Source organism: Temnothorax nylanderi, unplaced genomic scaffold (genome assembly GCF_030848795.1).
Source record: "Temnothorax nylanderi isolate EJ_2023f unplaced genomic scaffold, tnyl_v1.0 TNYL_tig0209_pilon, whole genome shotgun sequence".
Taxonomy (NCBI): domain Eukaryota; kingdom Metazoa; phylum Arthropoda; class Insecta; order Hymenoptera; family Formicidae; genus Temnothorax; species Temnothorax nylanderi.
Window position 1 is genome coordinate 46,682 of NW_027249271.1, and position 18,538 is coordinate 65,219.

The window sequence follows — 18,538 nt, forward strand, 5'->3', positions numbered from 1 at the left end:
ACGCCGAGACGATGCGGCGAACGCTGGACGATGCGGTCGCACGCGCGACTGTCACTGACACAACGACCAACAACGACGATTTACCGCGGCCGGGAGTCGGGACGATCTACAGCGCGCGCGGCATGTCAACTCTCGCGCGGAAATCGCGGGATCTCAGAGCCGTGCCGTGCCTCGCCGTACCTCGCCGACGTGCCGTGAGCGTGAGCGATCTCGAAAACAACGGTCCGCCATCTTTTCGGTCGGCCAAAACACCCGTTTTGCGACGATACGTGCGTACCATTTCCCTCCTACACAAACTGACGCACGTGCAAGGGAAGACAGAATCACGCTCGAGGGAAACCTAACCTGAAATCGCCGTGAGCTGAAGTCGTGCGCCCGGCGCGCCACAGTGACGAGACTGGCGGACCAGCCCCGGGTGCTTACTGGCGGATAAGCCCCAAACATAAGTTTCAGGTTTGATCGCCCACGAAATATTAGACATCAACGATAATGAAAAAACTACACTGGATTCGTGTTCAGCATGCATTACTCTTTATAATCACGTACCTCGGAGAGCAAACATTATTGCAGATATTACAATATTTCCACGCGCAGAAAATTTCACTTTCACCTTCCGAAAACACGTTTGCCCTCGTAAAAATCATAACACGGCAGGTAACCTGCCAAAACTCCGTTGGTCACATGGGTACCATAAGCAGCGTTTACAATGTTAATAGCGAGTTCGCACAATATACAGGTTCCGAGATATTTGATTTGGCGGTTCAACCCCGTTGGCGGTTTAGCCCCGGTCTCCCCTATTATTATTAAACTACCGATATCGATATATTATTAGTAATTTAATATTAAAGCTTGACAGAGTGACGTAAACTAATTCGCTCATAGTATTATAACAAAGTATTATGCGTTCAAATTCTCGAAAGCTAGCTTCTTTACTATATGCTCTCTTTTTATGTCGATCGATTCAGATAAAAATCTCCGAAATCTTTCTTTCTCTCGCGATATTCCTAGAGTAAAACTGTACAAAAACTATACGAAAGTGGCGATATTTTTCACGGATCTGGTTTGAGTCTCGGCTCTTGGGAAAGGTATACGTATGTAGAAAGAGTACGCCAACACAGTTTATCCTGCTAAATGGTTATCAATCTTTATAAGTTCTTTATTGTTTACACATAAATTATAGAATATCTAAACGTTTCTTTTTTTTCGATGTCCTGTGAAATTGTACAATAGAGTTACAAATAAAGATAAAGCCACACTTTACGTATAATCTGATTCAGTTTTTGCTAATGTTACATAATAACGTGCGAAAGAACTAACAGTTAGACTATTTAAGAGGCTATTTAAGAATTTTAATTAAGATACTGAAAGCATAAAACTGTTCAGCTAGCTTTACACAAGATATTGGTCTTCTTCTTTATGAAATCGTCAAATTATGATTATGATACATTTCTACATTATCACCAGCATCGAATCTAATCTTATTTATCGTGATACTCTTGAGAAACTGTTAATCCATTGTCTTAACTCGATCGCGGCGCAGAACTGCGTCCACCAATATTGTTCCTCTCCCTCCAATCGATTCCCGTAAAAGCTGTCTACATATTGAACAGTCGATACAACGACGGCGGATTAGTCTGAAATTAAGCACACGTTAACAATCACTCTTCTTGCTAAAATCACAATTCTCTTTTCAATCGCATACTTTGATTATGACATAGACCAGCACGGGAGTCAGATCGTCGGCAGCAGGTATGCCTCTTTCCGACGCCATGGAGAGGAGATTCATGATGGTAGTCGCGCAACGAAATACACACTGCAACTTATCCCTAGGAGTCTTATACGCCGATATCACAGCCAATTCAGCCTGCGCCCATGACCAGGGGCATTCGTAATGATAAACTTTTGAAATGTGTAGGTCCTTGTGATTTGGATGAGTTACGACCTTTGCCAACTTTTTGATGTGACCGTGAAAAAGCTGGTCCCTATATACATCTCCATCTTCATTTAGATAGAGCGCATTGTGGTATACCCGTGCCATGACGGTTCTTTCCACCACGACTCGCCAAATCTAACTGGTTGGCGCTTGCCGCTGAAAGTAAGAAGTAAGTTCAGACGTCTCTGAGCACTCCGCTAAGATCAATTGCGAGATAAATAATTATATTCATGTACATTGCCAGATCGGATCGTTGTCCATTTCCACGTGGACCTTCCCTAGAAAATTATCCACGAGATCCTGTTTCTCGTCAGCTAGCGTAAGCTTTTTAAACTCTTCGCAGAAACGCAGGAGGAAAGCCTTCTTTTTTTCCAAAAATACCCTCACACAAACGGATACAAGATGATTATTGATAGCATCCCGATCGCACTTAACTCGCACGCATAATCTGAAAAATATTATTATTAAACGGTTAACATCTTACATTTAAACATCTTACATTTACTTATACATTACATACAAAGATGATATTTATATATAAACAGTACCTATCTAAGTGAGCTAATGTCGACAGCAATCCCTGACGACATCTGATTAAATATGCGATATAAGGAGATCGCTTTTGATAATCCTCTCGAAGTGATTTGAAGAGCTTTCTACATCCATCGTCATTAAATAGACGCACGCAACGTAAAGTTTCATGAAGATGAGCTAGTAATGCCCTATCATGCAGGTTTATAGCTTCTGCCAATTGTAGTTGTAAAAACGCAACCAGTTCGTTTTCTTTCTGCGACTAACAATGTCTCTGTAATAAAATGTTATATGCGAATATTTGAACATTAAGCAATTAAGTAATCCATAAAAAAATCACACTTTGTTTTGTACGCCATGATTGAAAAATAATACAATAAATACCTCTGAAGTATTCCATGGAATGTGTTGAAGGTCGGCAGTGCTAAGTACCATACGTAATTTTCTTTTAGCATCCGCAAAAGCATAAGAGAGTTCTACATTATTCGAATCGATTGAAAGTCTTTCGTCTTCCACCTCTTTTGTACGGGACTGATTGCTTTCGACCGAAGCTGTATCGCCTAGCTGCGCTTGGCTTTCTTCTGTATTTCGCTAATATATCATCGGTAGTATCTGAAATTAATCAAAAGAACAATTTATTACTGTCTAAAACTTGCAGGAAAACTTTTCCTTTTTTTTAGCATTACTTTCCGATTTATCTTCGATTCTACAAAACTATTAAAACAGAAACCGTTTATATTGTAACAAAATAATATATGATAATTGTTAATAGTTATTTATTAATATCTTACCGCCCGCGACATTACCGGATGATGTTACATCTTCCGACATAATCCTGCGTAATCTGTGCCTGCACACATCGACCCGTCGCCACCAGTTTCTCGATCGAAACATCTGTCGTCCGTCACGCGGATTGCTTTACCTCTACGATTTTTCAATGACAATTTTAATTTACCAAAGAAACCGCGTTTGTTTTTTTAATCGTTGTCCAACAATTCCTTATCGCCACGCTCGGCGGTCATGTCAAAGCTTATGCTCTTTGGAATAGCTCCCGTTGATGCATTTGGAAAAATTGGGAATCGAACCATCTACCGCGTCACACGTGCCATTAACCGTTGGTGTTGGTAAATCTGACGTTGAAATGTTACTCTTCACACGAGGTTCTGATCCGGAACTGCTGCTGGATGTTACGCTAGCCGTGCTTAATCGGCCTACGGTATTCCCGACTGACGCCATGCAGCTGTCCAACTCCTGATTCACAAAATTCACATTAGATGTATAACGTTCTTCGGTGGGAAAGACAACAGATTGACAGAAGGATTAAGTGAAGAAATGCAAACCTCTGTTTTCACGTCACCGTTTTGGGACTTCTCTGACAAAACAGGTGCAGAAATATGATTAGCTGATAGCAACGCCGGTGCGACTGCAGCCGCAGCGATGTAATTGTGCGCAGGTGCTTGACGTTCAACTTGCTTACCATTGTCAATTTGAAGTTTATCTATCAAGTGGACCAGCCTATCTATCTATCTTGAAACGGGCGAGCAGCGCCAGAAACAGTGCTAACGACAGCTCGAACACTTCCGGCACCAAAGACACACCATTCTTCGACAGCGCGACACACAAGTACTTTAATGGCGATAACAAACATCTCGTTAGAGCGCAATATTGGACCGGCATTCTGCAAGATTCCCAGAAGTAACTGAAGCGACAAGATCTTGGAACGGAGCTTGTGCGATCGGGATCGAGAGTGCCGTCCGGCAGCGGTTTCATAGAGAGCTTGCAGAGAGCACGAAACACCAGGACTGCATCCTTTTGCAGCACATGGGTGAATTTCGCAGTTACCATTCTCAGTGGCCGCCTTGTCATCGTTGTCCTCCGGACTGCCGTTCTCCAAACTGACTTCCTCTTCCAATGGCACCACAGATTTTACTACATCATCAAGAATACTCTTGACAATTGTTTGAGAATCAATGTTATCATTACTAGGAGCATTCTCTAGACTTAGTTCAGCTTTAGTTTCACCGTTTGCTATGACAGAACCCTCCTGCTGATGTTCCCCATCAAGCCTCACGTTCTCTTCCTCCGCCTGAGTCTCCATTCGCGCGAAGATCACGTTGATCATCTGCGTGAGAGTAGCACAGGCTGTTGTTTGATTCACCAGGTTGCGCGACGACAAGTAAACGTTGTAAACAGTACGAATTGTTAACAATACCGTACCCTCGTATACCTCCACATGCTGGCTTGTCATTACAGTCAGCAAAGCTTTAATAATCTGCAGCTGCACACTCTCACCGGTCTGTGGACCGGTGAAGCAACCGCAAATTGTCTCGACAGTGCGCACAATCAGCAGCTTGTTAGACTCCGTTGAATCAGGCACATTGCCAGTGAGATGGCTATATGCGATTAACTTCTGCAGGCAGTCCAGTGCTGTGTCACCACAATCCGTAGTGACTAGCTCTGACATGCTGATTCAAATGGCAAGAAGTACTTCTCAGCGGTAATGACATTTGAGTCGCTCAATTGGGCTGTGGCAGGGCGTTTGAGATAACCTCTTCACCCTGCACAGCTGGTACATCTTTGATCTCGTTACGGAGGTCCTCTGCAAGATGGAATTATATGAGTCACAAACTTAATTAGCAACTATCGCTTATAATTACAGGCTTATTAGTCTGTATATTTATTTATTTCACTATAAAATAATTTTTAAAACGTTTATATTAATTCTGATTGCAGACGGACCTTCGGGAACACTAGCGCCTTCTTCTTTTAACATGAATAACTAAAAATCTATATTTCGGCTAATTACCGAGTTTATAAATATTTAATTAAAATTATCTGGGTGACTCACAAACCTTTTTAATCACACTTCATAACTCTTCATACGAAATACAAACGATTCCGTATAAAAACTTTTATTAATTTATCTATTTCGGCTAAATGCATGGTGTAAAAATAATTAATTAATTACGATTAAACGAATGACTCACAAACCTTTTCAATTGCACTTCAAAAGTCTTCATACGAAATACAAACGATTTCATATGGTAGATTCTTTCCCGGACATTCATTTCCGGTCAAATACATACGAATGTAGACTGTGCGTGTGTCTTGCGTTTTGCGAACTGCGGCCTATGTAGACCGGGCTTAAGGCTGCGTTCGGAAACGTCACCCGAGTGCACACGAGTATACTCCCTTCTCTTTCTATCTCAGCGAGTTAGAAGGAGAAGGGAGTATACCCGTGTGTATCAGAACAAAACTTGTGCGTGATAGTTTTTCATTACTTAGGATTTCACGTTGCTTTATTAGTACAACACAAAATGCATCATGCTTAGGTATGTGAAATTTGTATCGGGTCCATTAAAAGAAAAGAAAAAAGTAGTTTCAACTTGTATCCAAAATTTTAAGAAAGATACACATAGAAGAATAATGAAATATCTAGTGACACAGGGTGAAAATGTATTTCCAGCAATAGTTTTGTTATTAGCAGGTACGTATATGTACATAATATTATTGTTTTTTTTATGTTAATAAAAATACATTAACAGTATTAAGTTTTAAAAGTTTCATATACAATATACACATATGTCCCAGCTAGATATAGTACAAGTCGTCCTCAAGTCATCCTTGATACATACATCCAGAATATGCATGATATATCTGAAGAAAAATTAAAATCGTTTTTTTTTACAAAAAGTCTTATGTCATAATAGAGCATGCAGCTTCTCTCTTACTAAATATTATAATAAATCAAATATCATTTTTTTAAATCTATACTTTTACTATAATTAATAATGTATAATACATTATAGTACTTGTTTTTATGCATAAGAATAGAACATTATCAAAATATTTATATATAAATACTAATGCTTCTGATTTTTAGATTCCAAGAAGGAGATGGAAGAAATGATTGCCAAAAAAAGAACATGTAGTGTACCTTCACATCTGTTACAGTCAGCGCCAGAAGATGAGAATTCAGACAATGGAAGAAATAATTTGAAGAGATCAAAAAGCTCGTTAATTAATCAGGATGTAAGCCCATATATTTTTTTTTCAATTTTAACACAATTTAGTATACATATTTTTAAATTCAAACAAGAGGAATAAGACCTTTTCGACAGATCTTTCCTTCTATATATACAATATATATTACGACAGATATTGTATGGCAATCATACAATAAAATTTGTTTCATTAAAGTAACTTTTTTGTACCTACAGAAGATCTGTTGTAAATACCTTATTTATCTTGTTTAATTTTAAAAATATTATTGATAAATTCGTATTTTGTAGTTAAGTAATGTTTATACAACTTCAATTCACGTAATGTTATGGTGCAATATAAATAAATAATTGTAGAACTCGAATTTGGAGAAACTACTTACTAAAAAGCTGAAGAAGTATAATTATAGTGAGACAAATATAATTTTGACGGAAAATCATACAGAGGTAAAATATATAATATATCCTTATGCTTGGAACAAAATTTATCATACATGGAAGTAATTTTTTATATGTATCTCTTTATATAGAATTACATATATTAAGAGATAAAGCAAACGATTTATTGATTTGGTATAAAATAATATATGATAAATTGAAAATTAAAACCACAATTAACACAATTATTATTAATGCAAAATAATAAAAAACAGTTTTTTAAAAGGAATAATTACTTCATAAAACTGAACAAATGTCTTAAATAGTGATAGACCTATAAATTTTATTTGTGAATTTTGAAGTCTTACAATCTGCAAAATATACTCAAAAGTTCCGCCTAATCTCCGAGGGGTGGATAGATGACAAAAATCTGAGTCGTAAATTCCTGAGCCATTTTTAGATCCGATGCCATGTTAATTTAAATACACAAGATTTTAAACCTCATTTATTTTAGGAAATCAATAATTACGTGATAGTAGATTGCATATTTGTAAAATAATATTTTTTTAAATTTTTATATAATGGTTGATTCTGTAATCTAATAAATATTTATTGAAATATAAATCTTTGAAATTTAGGTATCTGATACTCAAGATAAGTTGTTGGAAGATAAAAGTAGTGAAATAGATGTGGTAATATCTTCATTTATAACAAAATACGTCACTGTAAATTTAAGACAATGATATATATTTATAAAAATTACAATTTTTTTAGAATACTCAATCTTTGACTGATATGTGCGAGAAAAATATTGAGGTAACGTACAACAATAATTCCGGACATTACATCTGTTTTAGAACAGTTATACGTATGTAAAATTGTATTTTAATACTTACAGACTGCAAAATCTCGAAATGTACATCAAACATACGAAACAGAGGTATGTTAATGAATGCTAATTATTATAAGCAATAGTAACGGAATATATTAAAAGTATAAATAACAGATTTGTAATTTTAAGGGTTCATCAGAATTTGAGTGTATTTCTGAAGAGGATGAGCAAGTCGAAGTATGTTGTAATACTTTAATTGACACTGTTGAAGGTCTCTTTTTGCTGGAATTTTTTCTTTTATTTTTTTAATAGTAATCAAGAACATTTGTGGGGTTATTTTGTTAGTTGTAAAATTTTTCCGATCATATTATCAATTTCAGGGAGCTCATTACTTATATATTTTTATATGACAGTTGCTATAATAATGTTTGAACTTTAGATATAGTCTGTATATAGTTTGTACGATCACAAACTTCGTTTAAATAATCATATTTTTCACAGGAAAATCTTTTGTGTACAAAAAGTTTCTCACCTACACGTAAAATACAAAAATTGCTACGAGATGAAAGTGAACAGGCAGACAATATAAAAGTCCATAAATCAGTTACTCAGAAGAAATCGAATGCGAAAGCTGTGGTAAAAATGATTCATACATTAGTTTTAATCCTATGCAGTTCTATACATTATAAATAATTTTAAAAACATATGTTACTAATAATTACAAGTACCTATATAATAATATAGGTATAAATTTAAAAATTACTTTTATGGGAACTTGGGGTCTCAAAAGTTGCTTTAATAATGTTACATACACTTTTTATTTTATCATCTTAAAGTTTCTTCTTCGAGGAAACAAAAATTTACGTATAAAATGTTTACAAAGCATGAATTTGCTTATTGATATCGTGATACAATAATATGGCGTAATGCAAAATTTTTATTTGATTTTTTATTTAAATATCAAAGCTTTTTGTAACTTAAAAATAAATTAATGAATAACTTTACACTTGTATTTTTTTAAATGTTGCTGTTTATTTAGCAAGAATTATTTTTAGATAAAGACTATATGTAAAGTTCATCCAGTCACAGAGTGTAAGGTAGATTTTGACAAATTAAATTCAAAATATATAACATTAAAAGAAGAAAATTGTAAGATAAAAGAGAAAATAAAGGAACTGAAGAAAGAAAATGAAAAAATAAGACACAATAGATCTGATATGAGAAAAAAGTTAGAAGAACAGACATGCGAATTAAGAAAACTAAGAGAATTGAATGAAAATCTTCAAGTTACGATAATCGAGAAATTTCAAGAGCGTGATGGTAAAGATAATTTATTTTTTGATATAAAAAATATTTTATTTTTCTATAAACATTTTTACATAATATATTCTAAATTTTTAAGTATAATAAAAGTATTGTGTATTAATTCTTAGCTATGGTAGAAAAACTATATGCCAGAGAGTCTATTCTTTATGAAGACAACTATCCACCGATTGGAACTCTTCGCACTAGCGACAATTGTCGAAGAGTAAATAAAGTTTTTTTTAAATATGTATAAAATTTTCGAATTTAGAAAAATTTTATATTTATATTTTTTTATTACAGATACACATTGGTAGAGACCAGTGGATACATGAAGCAGGATACAGTACTTTGTTAAATACTGCAAAAAGTCCACGCCAGTGTGCTAGTAGCATACTTACATTAGTTTTTGATCTCGAAATTTTATTAACGAGTACAATATCAGGATTCGAGAGTAATAAAAAGCAATTAGGAAAAAAAGCTTGTCCAAAATTAGATCCAGTCAAATTTGGTGCATGTGTCGTAGGCAAATGGTTATTTTAGGAAAATAGCTTCTGACTAGGCAAATGCTATCTGCCTGGCCAAATAGCTTTCACCATTTATTCTTGCTATTTTCCTAGTCAAATGCTATTTTCCTAGGCAGATGCTATTTGACTGAACCGCTGTTAGGCAAATGGTATTCCGCGAAGCATGCATTGGTGCACTTCAGTGACGCGCTTTAAACAGTTAAATACTTTTAAAGCGCGTCACTAACCTACATAGGTTAGTGACGCGCTTTAAAAGTATTTAACTGTTTAAAGCGCGTCACTAATTTATACGCCGAAGGCGTGTTCTAAAATCAGTGAGAAGTTGTCGCGGGGCATGTTCATGGTCGCTACATCTCGTCGGTAATATGACAGGAATCATAACCTAATTCCTGTCAACTTTAACGATTAATATCTCGCTTCGCGGGGCAGAGCGACACTTTTTTCTGCCAGATTCTTTCGTTTCGTGCAAAAACGCGTCGAATAAGCCTAATTTCATCGATTTCTGTGCTGGGGTAGCTAAACTGAAGAATTACCCACCAATGCATGCTTCGCGGAATACCATTTGCCTAACAGCGGTTTAGTCAAATAGCATCTGCCTAGGAAAATAGCATTTGACTAGGAAAATAGCAAGAATAAATGGTGAAAGCTATTTGGCCAGGCAGATAGCATTTGCCTAGTCAGAAGCTATTTTCCTAAAATAACCATTTGCCTACGACACATGTGAAGGTAAAAAATATTTGTTTACAATAAAACAGAATATTTTATTTAATGTAACTGTGTATATGTATACTGTGTTTATAATGCATTTAAAAAAATTTGAATTAAATTCAAATAAATATTCCAGTACTCCTAACGATTTATTTATTCAAACCAATATTAATATAATTATTAAAAGTAATAAATATTTATTAATTATGGGTAAGGATATATTTTAAATCAAATAAGTATTTTTACGTCAAATAAATATTGTTAATTCCAACTAAATATTATATATTAGGAAAATTGGAATAAATATTCATATAAATTCAGAGTATTTTTTGTTAGTGTAGTATTTTTTTTAAATAGTACCATTTCATTTCGTTTTTATTTATCACTATTTCAAATTTTCCGTATTTTATTAGTATTTTATCTTATTATCAGTATTTTAAATTTTTGTTTAACATTTTATAGATTTCCAAAGTAATGTTATTAACTTAATCGTCATTTTTCTGATAAGTAATTAATAACGTTAATTTTTTGTTTTTCAGACTTTTACATTTATTGGATGAAGAACACCTATAAACCAACAAAAGACGAGAAAAAAAATTATTTGAGCGAATTAAATAAGTTTGATTTTTATGCTGGTAAGAAAATAGCCGAATTGAAAAGAGATAGAGAAAGTTCGAGTAAAAAATCAAGTAAACGCTCGAACAAGACTAAACAGTTATCAAAATCTGACGAAGACCTCAATAATGAAAAGTTTCAAATAGAAAAAAAGACGCAAGCAAGTACTAGTCCAGCTAAAATTAATGAAAATCTTGAAGACCTTCGTGTGAACAAAAAAACTGCTGAAAGTACTGCAGGTTGCAGTCGTGAACCTGATAACGAAAATGAAGAAAATGCTGAAACGAGTGATGTATTCTATGATTGGTCCCCGAACACTTCAATTTCTTTATCTGAGACAGAAATTGAAGAGTTTGATCCGTTGAGGGATGCCGTATAAATGTTGTATACAGAATCTATGAGTAAAAAAATGTATATAACTTTAGTTTCTTAAAAATTTTTTAAGATAACTCAAATGTTTCAACTTCAATGTTTATGATTATAAAATTTATGATATGATTATAAAGTTTATGATTTATGTTTATAATATGAAAATTTGATGTAGCAGGATATGATTAAGACTTATATATATATTTAAGAAATGCATTTTAAGTAAGCGCAGCTACAAAAAAATAATGTAAGGGCAGTATATATTATCAATTATTATAAACAGTTTGTTTATTTTTTTATAAAATATGTTTCTAATTTGATTTAATATACTAGTTTTAGCTAGACTAATATTGAAATAAATATAAAACATTACTAACAAGTAATATTTCTTGTTTAAAAATTGGTAATAAATAAATAGCAAAAAGTCATCAGAAAGTTGTTAATATTACTTATTACATATTATTATTACATGATATTATTTATTATGAGAGATATTATTTACTTTATTTTCATACAAATATATATATTTTGTTTTTGGACAAAAAGATTTTGACTCATCTAAGCAATTTATTATACTTTTTAATGTATTTAATTATAAATGACCAATTTCATTCGTATATTTAAACATGATTATTAGATCGCGCATTACATCTATTTATTTTAATAGCAAATTCAATACGATTCATTAGCCTGCACTTTATTTAGCCAATTAAAACAAATTGAAAAATATATATAAATACTATTAAAAACGACAGAGACGGATTCACATTAATTAAAACGGGGTTCACGAAATCATAACGATTGAAACGGATTGACTAAGACTGATTCAAAACGATAAAAACCGATTGAAATAAATGAATCGGTGTGAATCCGATTCATTTATTTTAATCGGTTTTTATCGTTTTTCCTCAATCCGGAATTCATGGATTTATAACGATTGAAACGGATTGACTAAAACCGATTCAAACCGATAGAAACCGATTAAAATTACATCATTGAATACGAATCCTGTTTGAAATGTAATGCGAATAAGCAGTGTAAATGAAATTAAGGCGAACGAGCAACAGGGATTTAGTTATCTCAGTATATTTTACAAAAGCTCCTCCTGATGAGCAAAGACACAATAAAGTATGACATAAATAGAAATTCACATATATGGCAAACACATAAAATAATAGCACATTTGAACTTAAAGTAAAAGAATAATAAGGTTTACATCCTATAAATAAGAGAATGTTGAGCAGATTATATAAATGTTGGAAGTAATTATTACAAGTAATATGTTCTTTGCGAAACTGTACGTATCGCTATTGTAAATCGCAAACGCTATGACGTCACTATAAAGGAAATCTTTAAGAGACAAAGACAAGAATATTAAAGTATGGACTCGAATAATGCGCAACGCAATGCAGAAGCTTATTAAATGAATAATTCTTAATATAACGCAAAATAATACTTTACGGCAGGTAATGCCTTATTTGATTGTCTTTACTGATTGCTATATGAACGCGAGTGACTCGCGTGACGGACAGAACAATGCAGTATCAAATATCAAAGTTCTTATAACGCACCGCAATAAACAAAGAATCTCCGAAATTGAGATTACACAAAGACGCGCAGCTAGTTAAACACAGAGCGGAATTGAAAGAAATATATTTAACGCGGGTACGCGTGGTGTAAGCCGATACTCGGCTTCTTAATCTTGAGATCTCTAATGCTATAGCGGCTATCGAAGGACAGCGTTATCCGATGTATCGGAAGGGCTTGAACAAGCCCGCAATTGCGTGGTTCACGCTTATCCGAGAGGTCGGAATGAGAATAAAGACAGAGTACTTAACGTGGGTGTTCACAGCTCGATATTCTCAGGTTACGTTTATAAGGGATGTAATCCTTTTCCAAATCCACGTAACTCGTCCTTCTCATTATATACGGAAGTAATGCGTCTTCCGTGTTTCGGCAGGAATGATCTCGCTCTCGTTTTCTCCTTTTGCGTGGTACGCACGGCAATTACACGCATGCAGCGTTCACTCAGGTCGTGATCTCGAGTATTGTAACACACGTGGTAACACGTGCAAGAAGCCGGTGTCTCGAAAGTAATTAAGGAAATTACTTAGTTTGATATAACACGTTCCGAATTGAATATCTTTACTTTTCTGAGGAATCACGACTTGCAATACTCAATAATACAAACGAACAAGCGAATTCAGGGAAAGACCGAACGTGCTTTCGGTACGACGGACCTCAAGCCAATGACGCAGAACGCGGCCCGACACGTATCGTCGCGTCGCAAGCGCGGACCGGTAAGAACCAAAAAGCGATCGGCAGCGCGCCCCTTGCTTCCGGCGCCGCGATCGCGTCGATGTCGCTGTTACCAGCGAGGCGATACTTTTAATAACGCGCCTAATTTGAACAAATCCGTTTCAATCGTTTTCAATCGGTTTAATCGTTATGAATCCGTGAATTCCGGATTAAGAAACCGGATTCATACGGATTGAACTTTTTTCAATCGGTTTCAATCGGACATTTTTAGCAGGGTTATTTTGCAAATAATTAAGAAATTTATTAACTCACAAAGATAACACTGGTATATTTGTAAATCACAAACGATTTCTTATTATAATTACATTTATCGGTTATCGCAAAATCTGCTTATTACTAAAAGTGTCAACTGCAGATATCACGGCTAAAACAAAATTATTAATTACAAAAAAACTATTTGAACACAAACGTTAAAAACAGACTATAATCAATCACAAATGATTTACAAACGAAATACACTTAGAAAAGTTGAAAAAAATCGAATTTAGTAATTTCTGTATATCTTTGCTATTATGGAAAAGAGTTTGAAATAAGTACATAAAAAGGAGATATTTGGAACAAATACAGTTTAAACAAACTATATATAAAACTAATGAAAAGTGGATTGGCCATAAATATCCATGTTCGTAAATTGGTTAAACTCTTTCTTCAAGTAAAAATATTCAAATTTTTATCGTTGAATAGCCATATTATATGCTCTGTAACAGTCAAACTTGAGTTGATTAATGATTAGCCTTATTCTGCAGTAAAACATAATACGGTAAGACTTAATTAATAATTTGCATTCCGTTGATAAAATTTACACCATTTAGGTATACCATTATTTGATATGTACGTTTTGATAGTATTGAAAATATACTTATAATTTGCCTTGCTTATACTTTTGAAATTTACATATATTTTTAGAATGCTATACAATTATATCTTTTCATATTAAAATACACTCCCCCCTCGACACACACACACACACACACACACACACACACACACACACACACACACACACACACACACACACACACACACACACACACACAGATCTCTAAATTCTTGTTTTTGTTTCTACCGCGCATCACAATATTCTTAAAATTGAATTTTAATATCGAAACTTATATCAAATAAAATAGTGTAATTTTAATTCACTCTTTTCATAACTTTGACATCTACTAAAATATCATAAATTCTATTTCTACATAAAATAATTACTCTGATTAATTTTATTTCTTATGCCCGAAATCGGATATACACATGTACATGAAAATTATTATTACAAAAAATAATTATACGTATCTATTGAGGCAATTCGCAATCGTTTAAAATAATTTATAAAGCAGAATCATAAAAAACTAAACAAATATTTATATAAACAAATATTATATTTTATTGTATTTTATTTCAATTTCTGTTAGGTGTCCGTTATCTCGAAAAGGAACCATGATGTATTTCTGTATCATCCAAAACTGTCTTCTATGTATCCATATGATCTTTTATTGTGAATTCATACACCGTTGTAAATACCGTTTAACCCGCTCTGAGGGACATTTTCCTATAAGATCTATAAAATAAATAGGTATATTAACAATGGGTGCATTTCTTATTGTAAAAATATAATATTTATTAGATATCCTAGCGTGGGAACGCGCGCGTATATACCAGATAGCAAAGAGAATTGAAAAAGAATTCTTTTTAATTCCCGCATTATGAAATAAATTCTTTTTCCATACCATTTCTGTTTTAAAAGGACTTTTAGAAGTTCAAAAAAATTCATTTATATGTCACCAATTCTGAGTCTTTTTTCAGATACAAAAAGAATTGTTTTTCCACTCCATAAGAATTCGCAATAAATTCGAAATTATGCTTAGATAGTATTCCAATGGAGCTTTATTTTAGCGAAATTTCGAATTTATTGCGACTTTTTATGGACTAGAAAAAGAATTCCTTTTGTATCTGAAGAAGAATAAGAAAGAATTCTTCATGATTTATCCAAAAACAGTTTCTACTTCAGAAAGAACATAAAATGTATTAATGCATTTTGCCATATCTCTGTACTGTATGACATCTGAGGTATCATTAAGCTGATCAGCAGCGAAGAATATCAGGCCAAGTGGCTCACAGGTTCGCCTTTTGTTCTAGCGCGTAAGGATTTTTGCTTACGAGAAGGTCTGGCGCATGACAGCCGTGTTGCGACAGCGCGCGTTACTAGCGCTCGCGGTCTTTTTGAAATATCCAAAAGAAATTCTTTTGAGTTTTTTCGAATAAATTACGTGAATTTTCATAAAGAAAAAGAAAAGGTGAATCCCAGCTTTTTGAGTTTATAACGATTACCTTCTTCTCCCTTTGGTGAACTACACTGCTTGGCCCGGGGGAATAAATCACAGTTAATAGCAGCATAACCCTGTATTAGCATCATCATTATTAAGAAAAATACGGAAACCTGAAAAAATGACAGATTATATCTTTTTCGAAGTATATTCGACATTATTAACTCGCAGAAATTGTACCAGTTAAAGGGGTATTGAATCTTCATATTTTTTAAATCTTTGATGTTTGTAGTTTTTGTGCTAAAGGGTGTACTACACTGTATGGACCAGGAGTGGATCAATCTGAGTCAGGTAAAACACTTTGTTGCTTAGTCACTTTAAACTTTCCTTAAAACTTTAAATGCGCTTTTTTGAAATCGTATTTTTGAAATTGATACCTGATATATCTGGAAAGATATTGCATCGATTTATTTGAAATTGAATTTTCCATGTTTAGATATTTGGAATATACTTTAAGAAAAACTTTTTTATTATATGCTTTTATGTGACTATTTCAGCCTATCTGGTATCATTTTTGAAGTCGGCTTGTGTGATGGTTTTGATGTTAACTGCTATAACTCCGCAATTTTAAAGAGATTCTTAATAGGGTAAGTCGAGGGAAGATACCAGTAGATCGAAGATGCCACTTTGTTAATATTTCGTTTATTATCCGATAGATGGTAATGTTATACAACGAGTGACACGTGCAAGCATCTTCAATTTTATCGTGTTAAATCCGGAAAATCTGGGAAAATCTGTTCAACCCAAGTAGTGAGTAGACTTCTTATAATACTGTAGGGAAAATGTGGGGATAAGATGACGAAGTGAGTAAGATGACGAATTGCTAATTTTTCTAAACTAATAACGGATAACGAGTCAATGCTGAACTCATTAAAGGTTTTAGATAATAATGAACAATCTACTTGTAATTTGATTTCAATCTGTTCACAAAAATGAATTATATAATAAGAAATATGTTTTAGATCCACTTATATGTAATTTTTTGGTGTTTGTTTACACGGAATGACATAATTATAGTAAATACTTTCATTTTCTTTATAAAATTACAGTATTGTATAGCTAATTGTAAGAACATATAGAATAACATACTAACATTTTTTATTTTTCGCATTGCAACATTTTTATTAAATGAATAAAAAAAACACAATGACTGCGGATAAGATGACAAACGTCATGCGTGTGCAAGATGATGTATCCGTAAATGCAGTTATATTTGTTAATGTGCATTGTAAATGTGACTGCGTCAAATTAGTTAGTTCTTTAATATTGGTTACCTGTGTAAATAAATCTTACCATGTGTATTTCGTTGATTTTTTTGTTTTTTTTTCTTTTATTGCGTTAAAATATTATAGCACCAAAACAATATAAGAAGTTTATTACAATAATATAAATCTTTTTATTCGTAAAAAAGTACATTTTTAATTTAATTTCGTTCTCTTACTCATTGTTAGTACGAAAAGTCATCTTATCCGCATACGGGGGCAAGATGACAAAATTAACACGTTCTTAAAAAATGTACATTTAAAAAATTCTAATTTATTTAACAGTTTTTCAATCATTGTATAGATAATAAGCAAGGTTTTTTTTAGTGAATCTGGAAAAAATCGATCATTATTTTTACGTTATCATAGATCGTTATTTTCGTTATCATAAAAATGAGAAAAAATTGGCAAACCTTAAGGTCGTCATCGTTCCCCCCTTTCCCCTACTCTTCTTCGTTTAAAGAGTTAAAAAGTTTTGCAACATAAAGACTCAAACATTTTTTTATGATATATATGTTTTTAATAATAAAATCTTTTTTTTTTAATGGAACGAGAATGGAATATTTACTAGCGTATGTTATTTCTGTAAACAATATATATACTATTACTATCATACTAATTGCGTCATTATTTTACGTAAACGTAATGTACAATGTCTACATGCAAAATGTTCCATATCTAAATTACTGGAAAATTATATGTATGATTCGTCGCAGTAGTCGTCATTTTCGAAGTATAATCATACAATTTTTGTCATAAGTGTGCGCACGTGTCTAAAAGTAGATGTAATAATTTATGTATAAAATTCAAAAACTGTTTTTCAGAAATAAATATCTTATTACGCAAACTAATATAAATATTAGAATTATTTCTTATTAAAATATTATGATTATTAAAAATTATATATTATATATTTTAGAACATAATAAAATTTTAAAATATTATTAAATTTGAATAATTTTTGTTAATTTTTTTTATTAACTTTATTTATTTTCAGAAATTTCTATCTAATTTTCTTTTTGACAAAATATTTTAAAGTGATATTTCTATAATATGTCGAGATGATAATAGCAAATCCGGATTTTTTCATAAAGCATTGTGATCTTGCTTTTGCATGATCAATTTCCACCTAATTTTCGACAACCTTCTACGAGATTGAATGCTGCATCATTAAGTTTTTATTACTGTTCTTACTGATTATATTTATTAAAGTAAAGTTATTAATTTTTTCCATATTTATTTGCATTTTATATATTTGTAAAAATTATTATTGTCATTTCTGAATCCGTTAAGTAGTAAAAGTGATACTTTGCAACTAAAGTTTCATTTACTATTTAGATCTAATTGTATGTAGTTAATATATTGAATATATAAAAATAATTCTTATCAATATAAGAAAGTTTTATTAATTATATTTATATTAAATAACATAATCTTAAA

The 18,538-nt window shown here is 32.8% G+C and overlaps 1 protein-coding gene, 1 long non-coding RNA gene and 1 pseudogene across 3 annotated transcripts; 1 reads left to right on the forward strand and 2 right to left on the reverse strand.

Annotated features, from left to right (window-relative positions):
* Window positions 1-1,327: 1,327 nt before the first annotated feature.
* Window positions 1,328-4,928, reverse strand: LOC139779099 (receptor-mediated endocytosis protein 6 homolog; annotated as a pseudogene).
* Window positions 4,929-5,384: 456 nt separating this feature from the next.
* On the forward strand, window positions 5,385-9,671 carry LOC139779095 (uncharacterized). Of its 2 annotated transcripts, XM_071717339.1 has the most exons (11): window positions 5,385-5,951; window positions 6,348-6,496; window positions 6,823-6,912; window positions 7,482-7,535; window positions 7,618-7,659; window positions 7,742-7,783; window positions 7,865-7,912; window positions 8,177-8,311; window positions 8,731-8,995; window positions 9,109-9,203; window positions 9,281-9,670. In XM_071717339.1, exons 1-11 carry the CDS (start codon window positions 5,789-5,791, stop codon window positions 9,518-9,520), a joined length of 1,323 nt encoding a protein of 440 aa, XP_071573440.1. In that variant the 5' UTR covers window positions 5,385-5,788; the 3' UTR covers window positions 9,521-9,670. The 2 variants fall into 2 exon arrangements, with proteins under 2 accessions (XP_071573440.1, XP_071573441.1); XM_071717340.1 differs by lacking the exon at window positions 6,823-6,912 and having other exon boundaries at window positions 9,281-9,671.
* A 4,060-nt stretch (window positions 9,672-13,731) lies between these two features.
* LOC139779097 (uncharacterized) lies at window positions 13,732-17,648 on the reverse strand. The gene is made up of 4 exons (XR_011719805.1): window positions 17,512-17,648; window positions 17,130-17,430; window positions 15,841-15,949; window positions 13,732-15,070 (listed from the first exon to the last, which is right to left on the reverse strand). It is a non-coding gene; the product is annotated as an uncharacterized lncRNA (long non-coding RNA).
* Window positions 17,649-18,538: the final 890 nt, after the last annotated feature.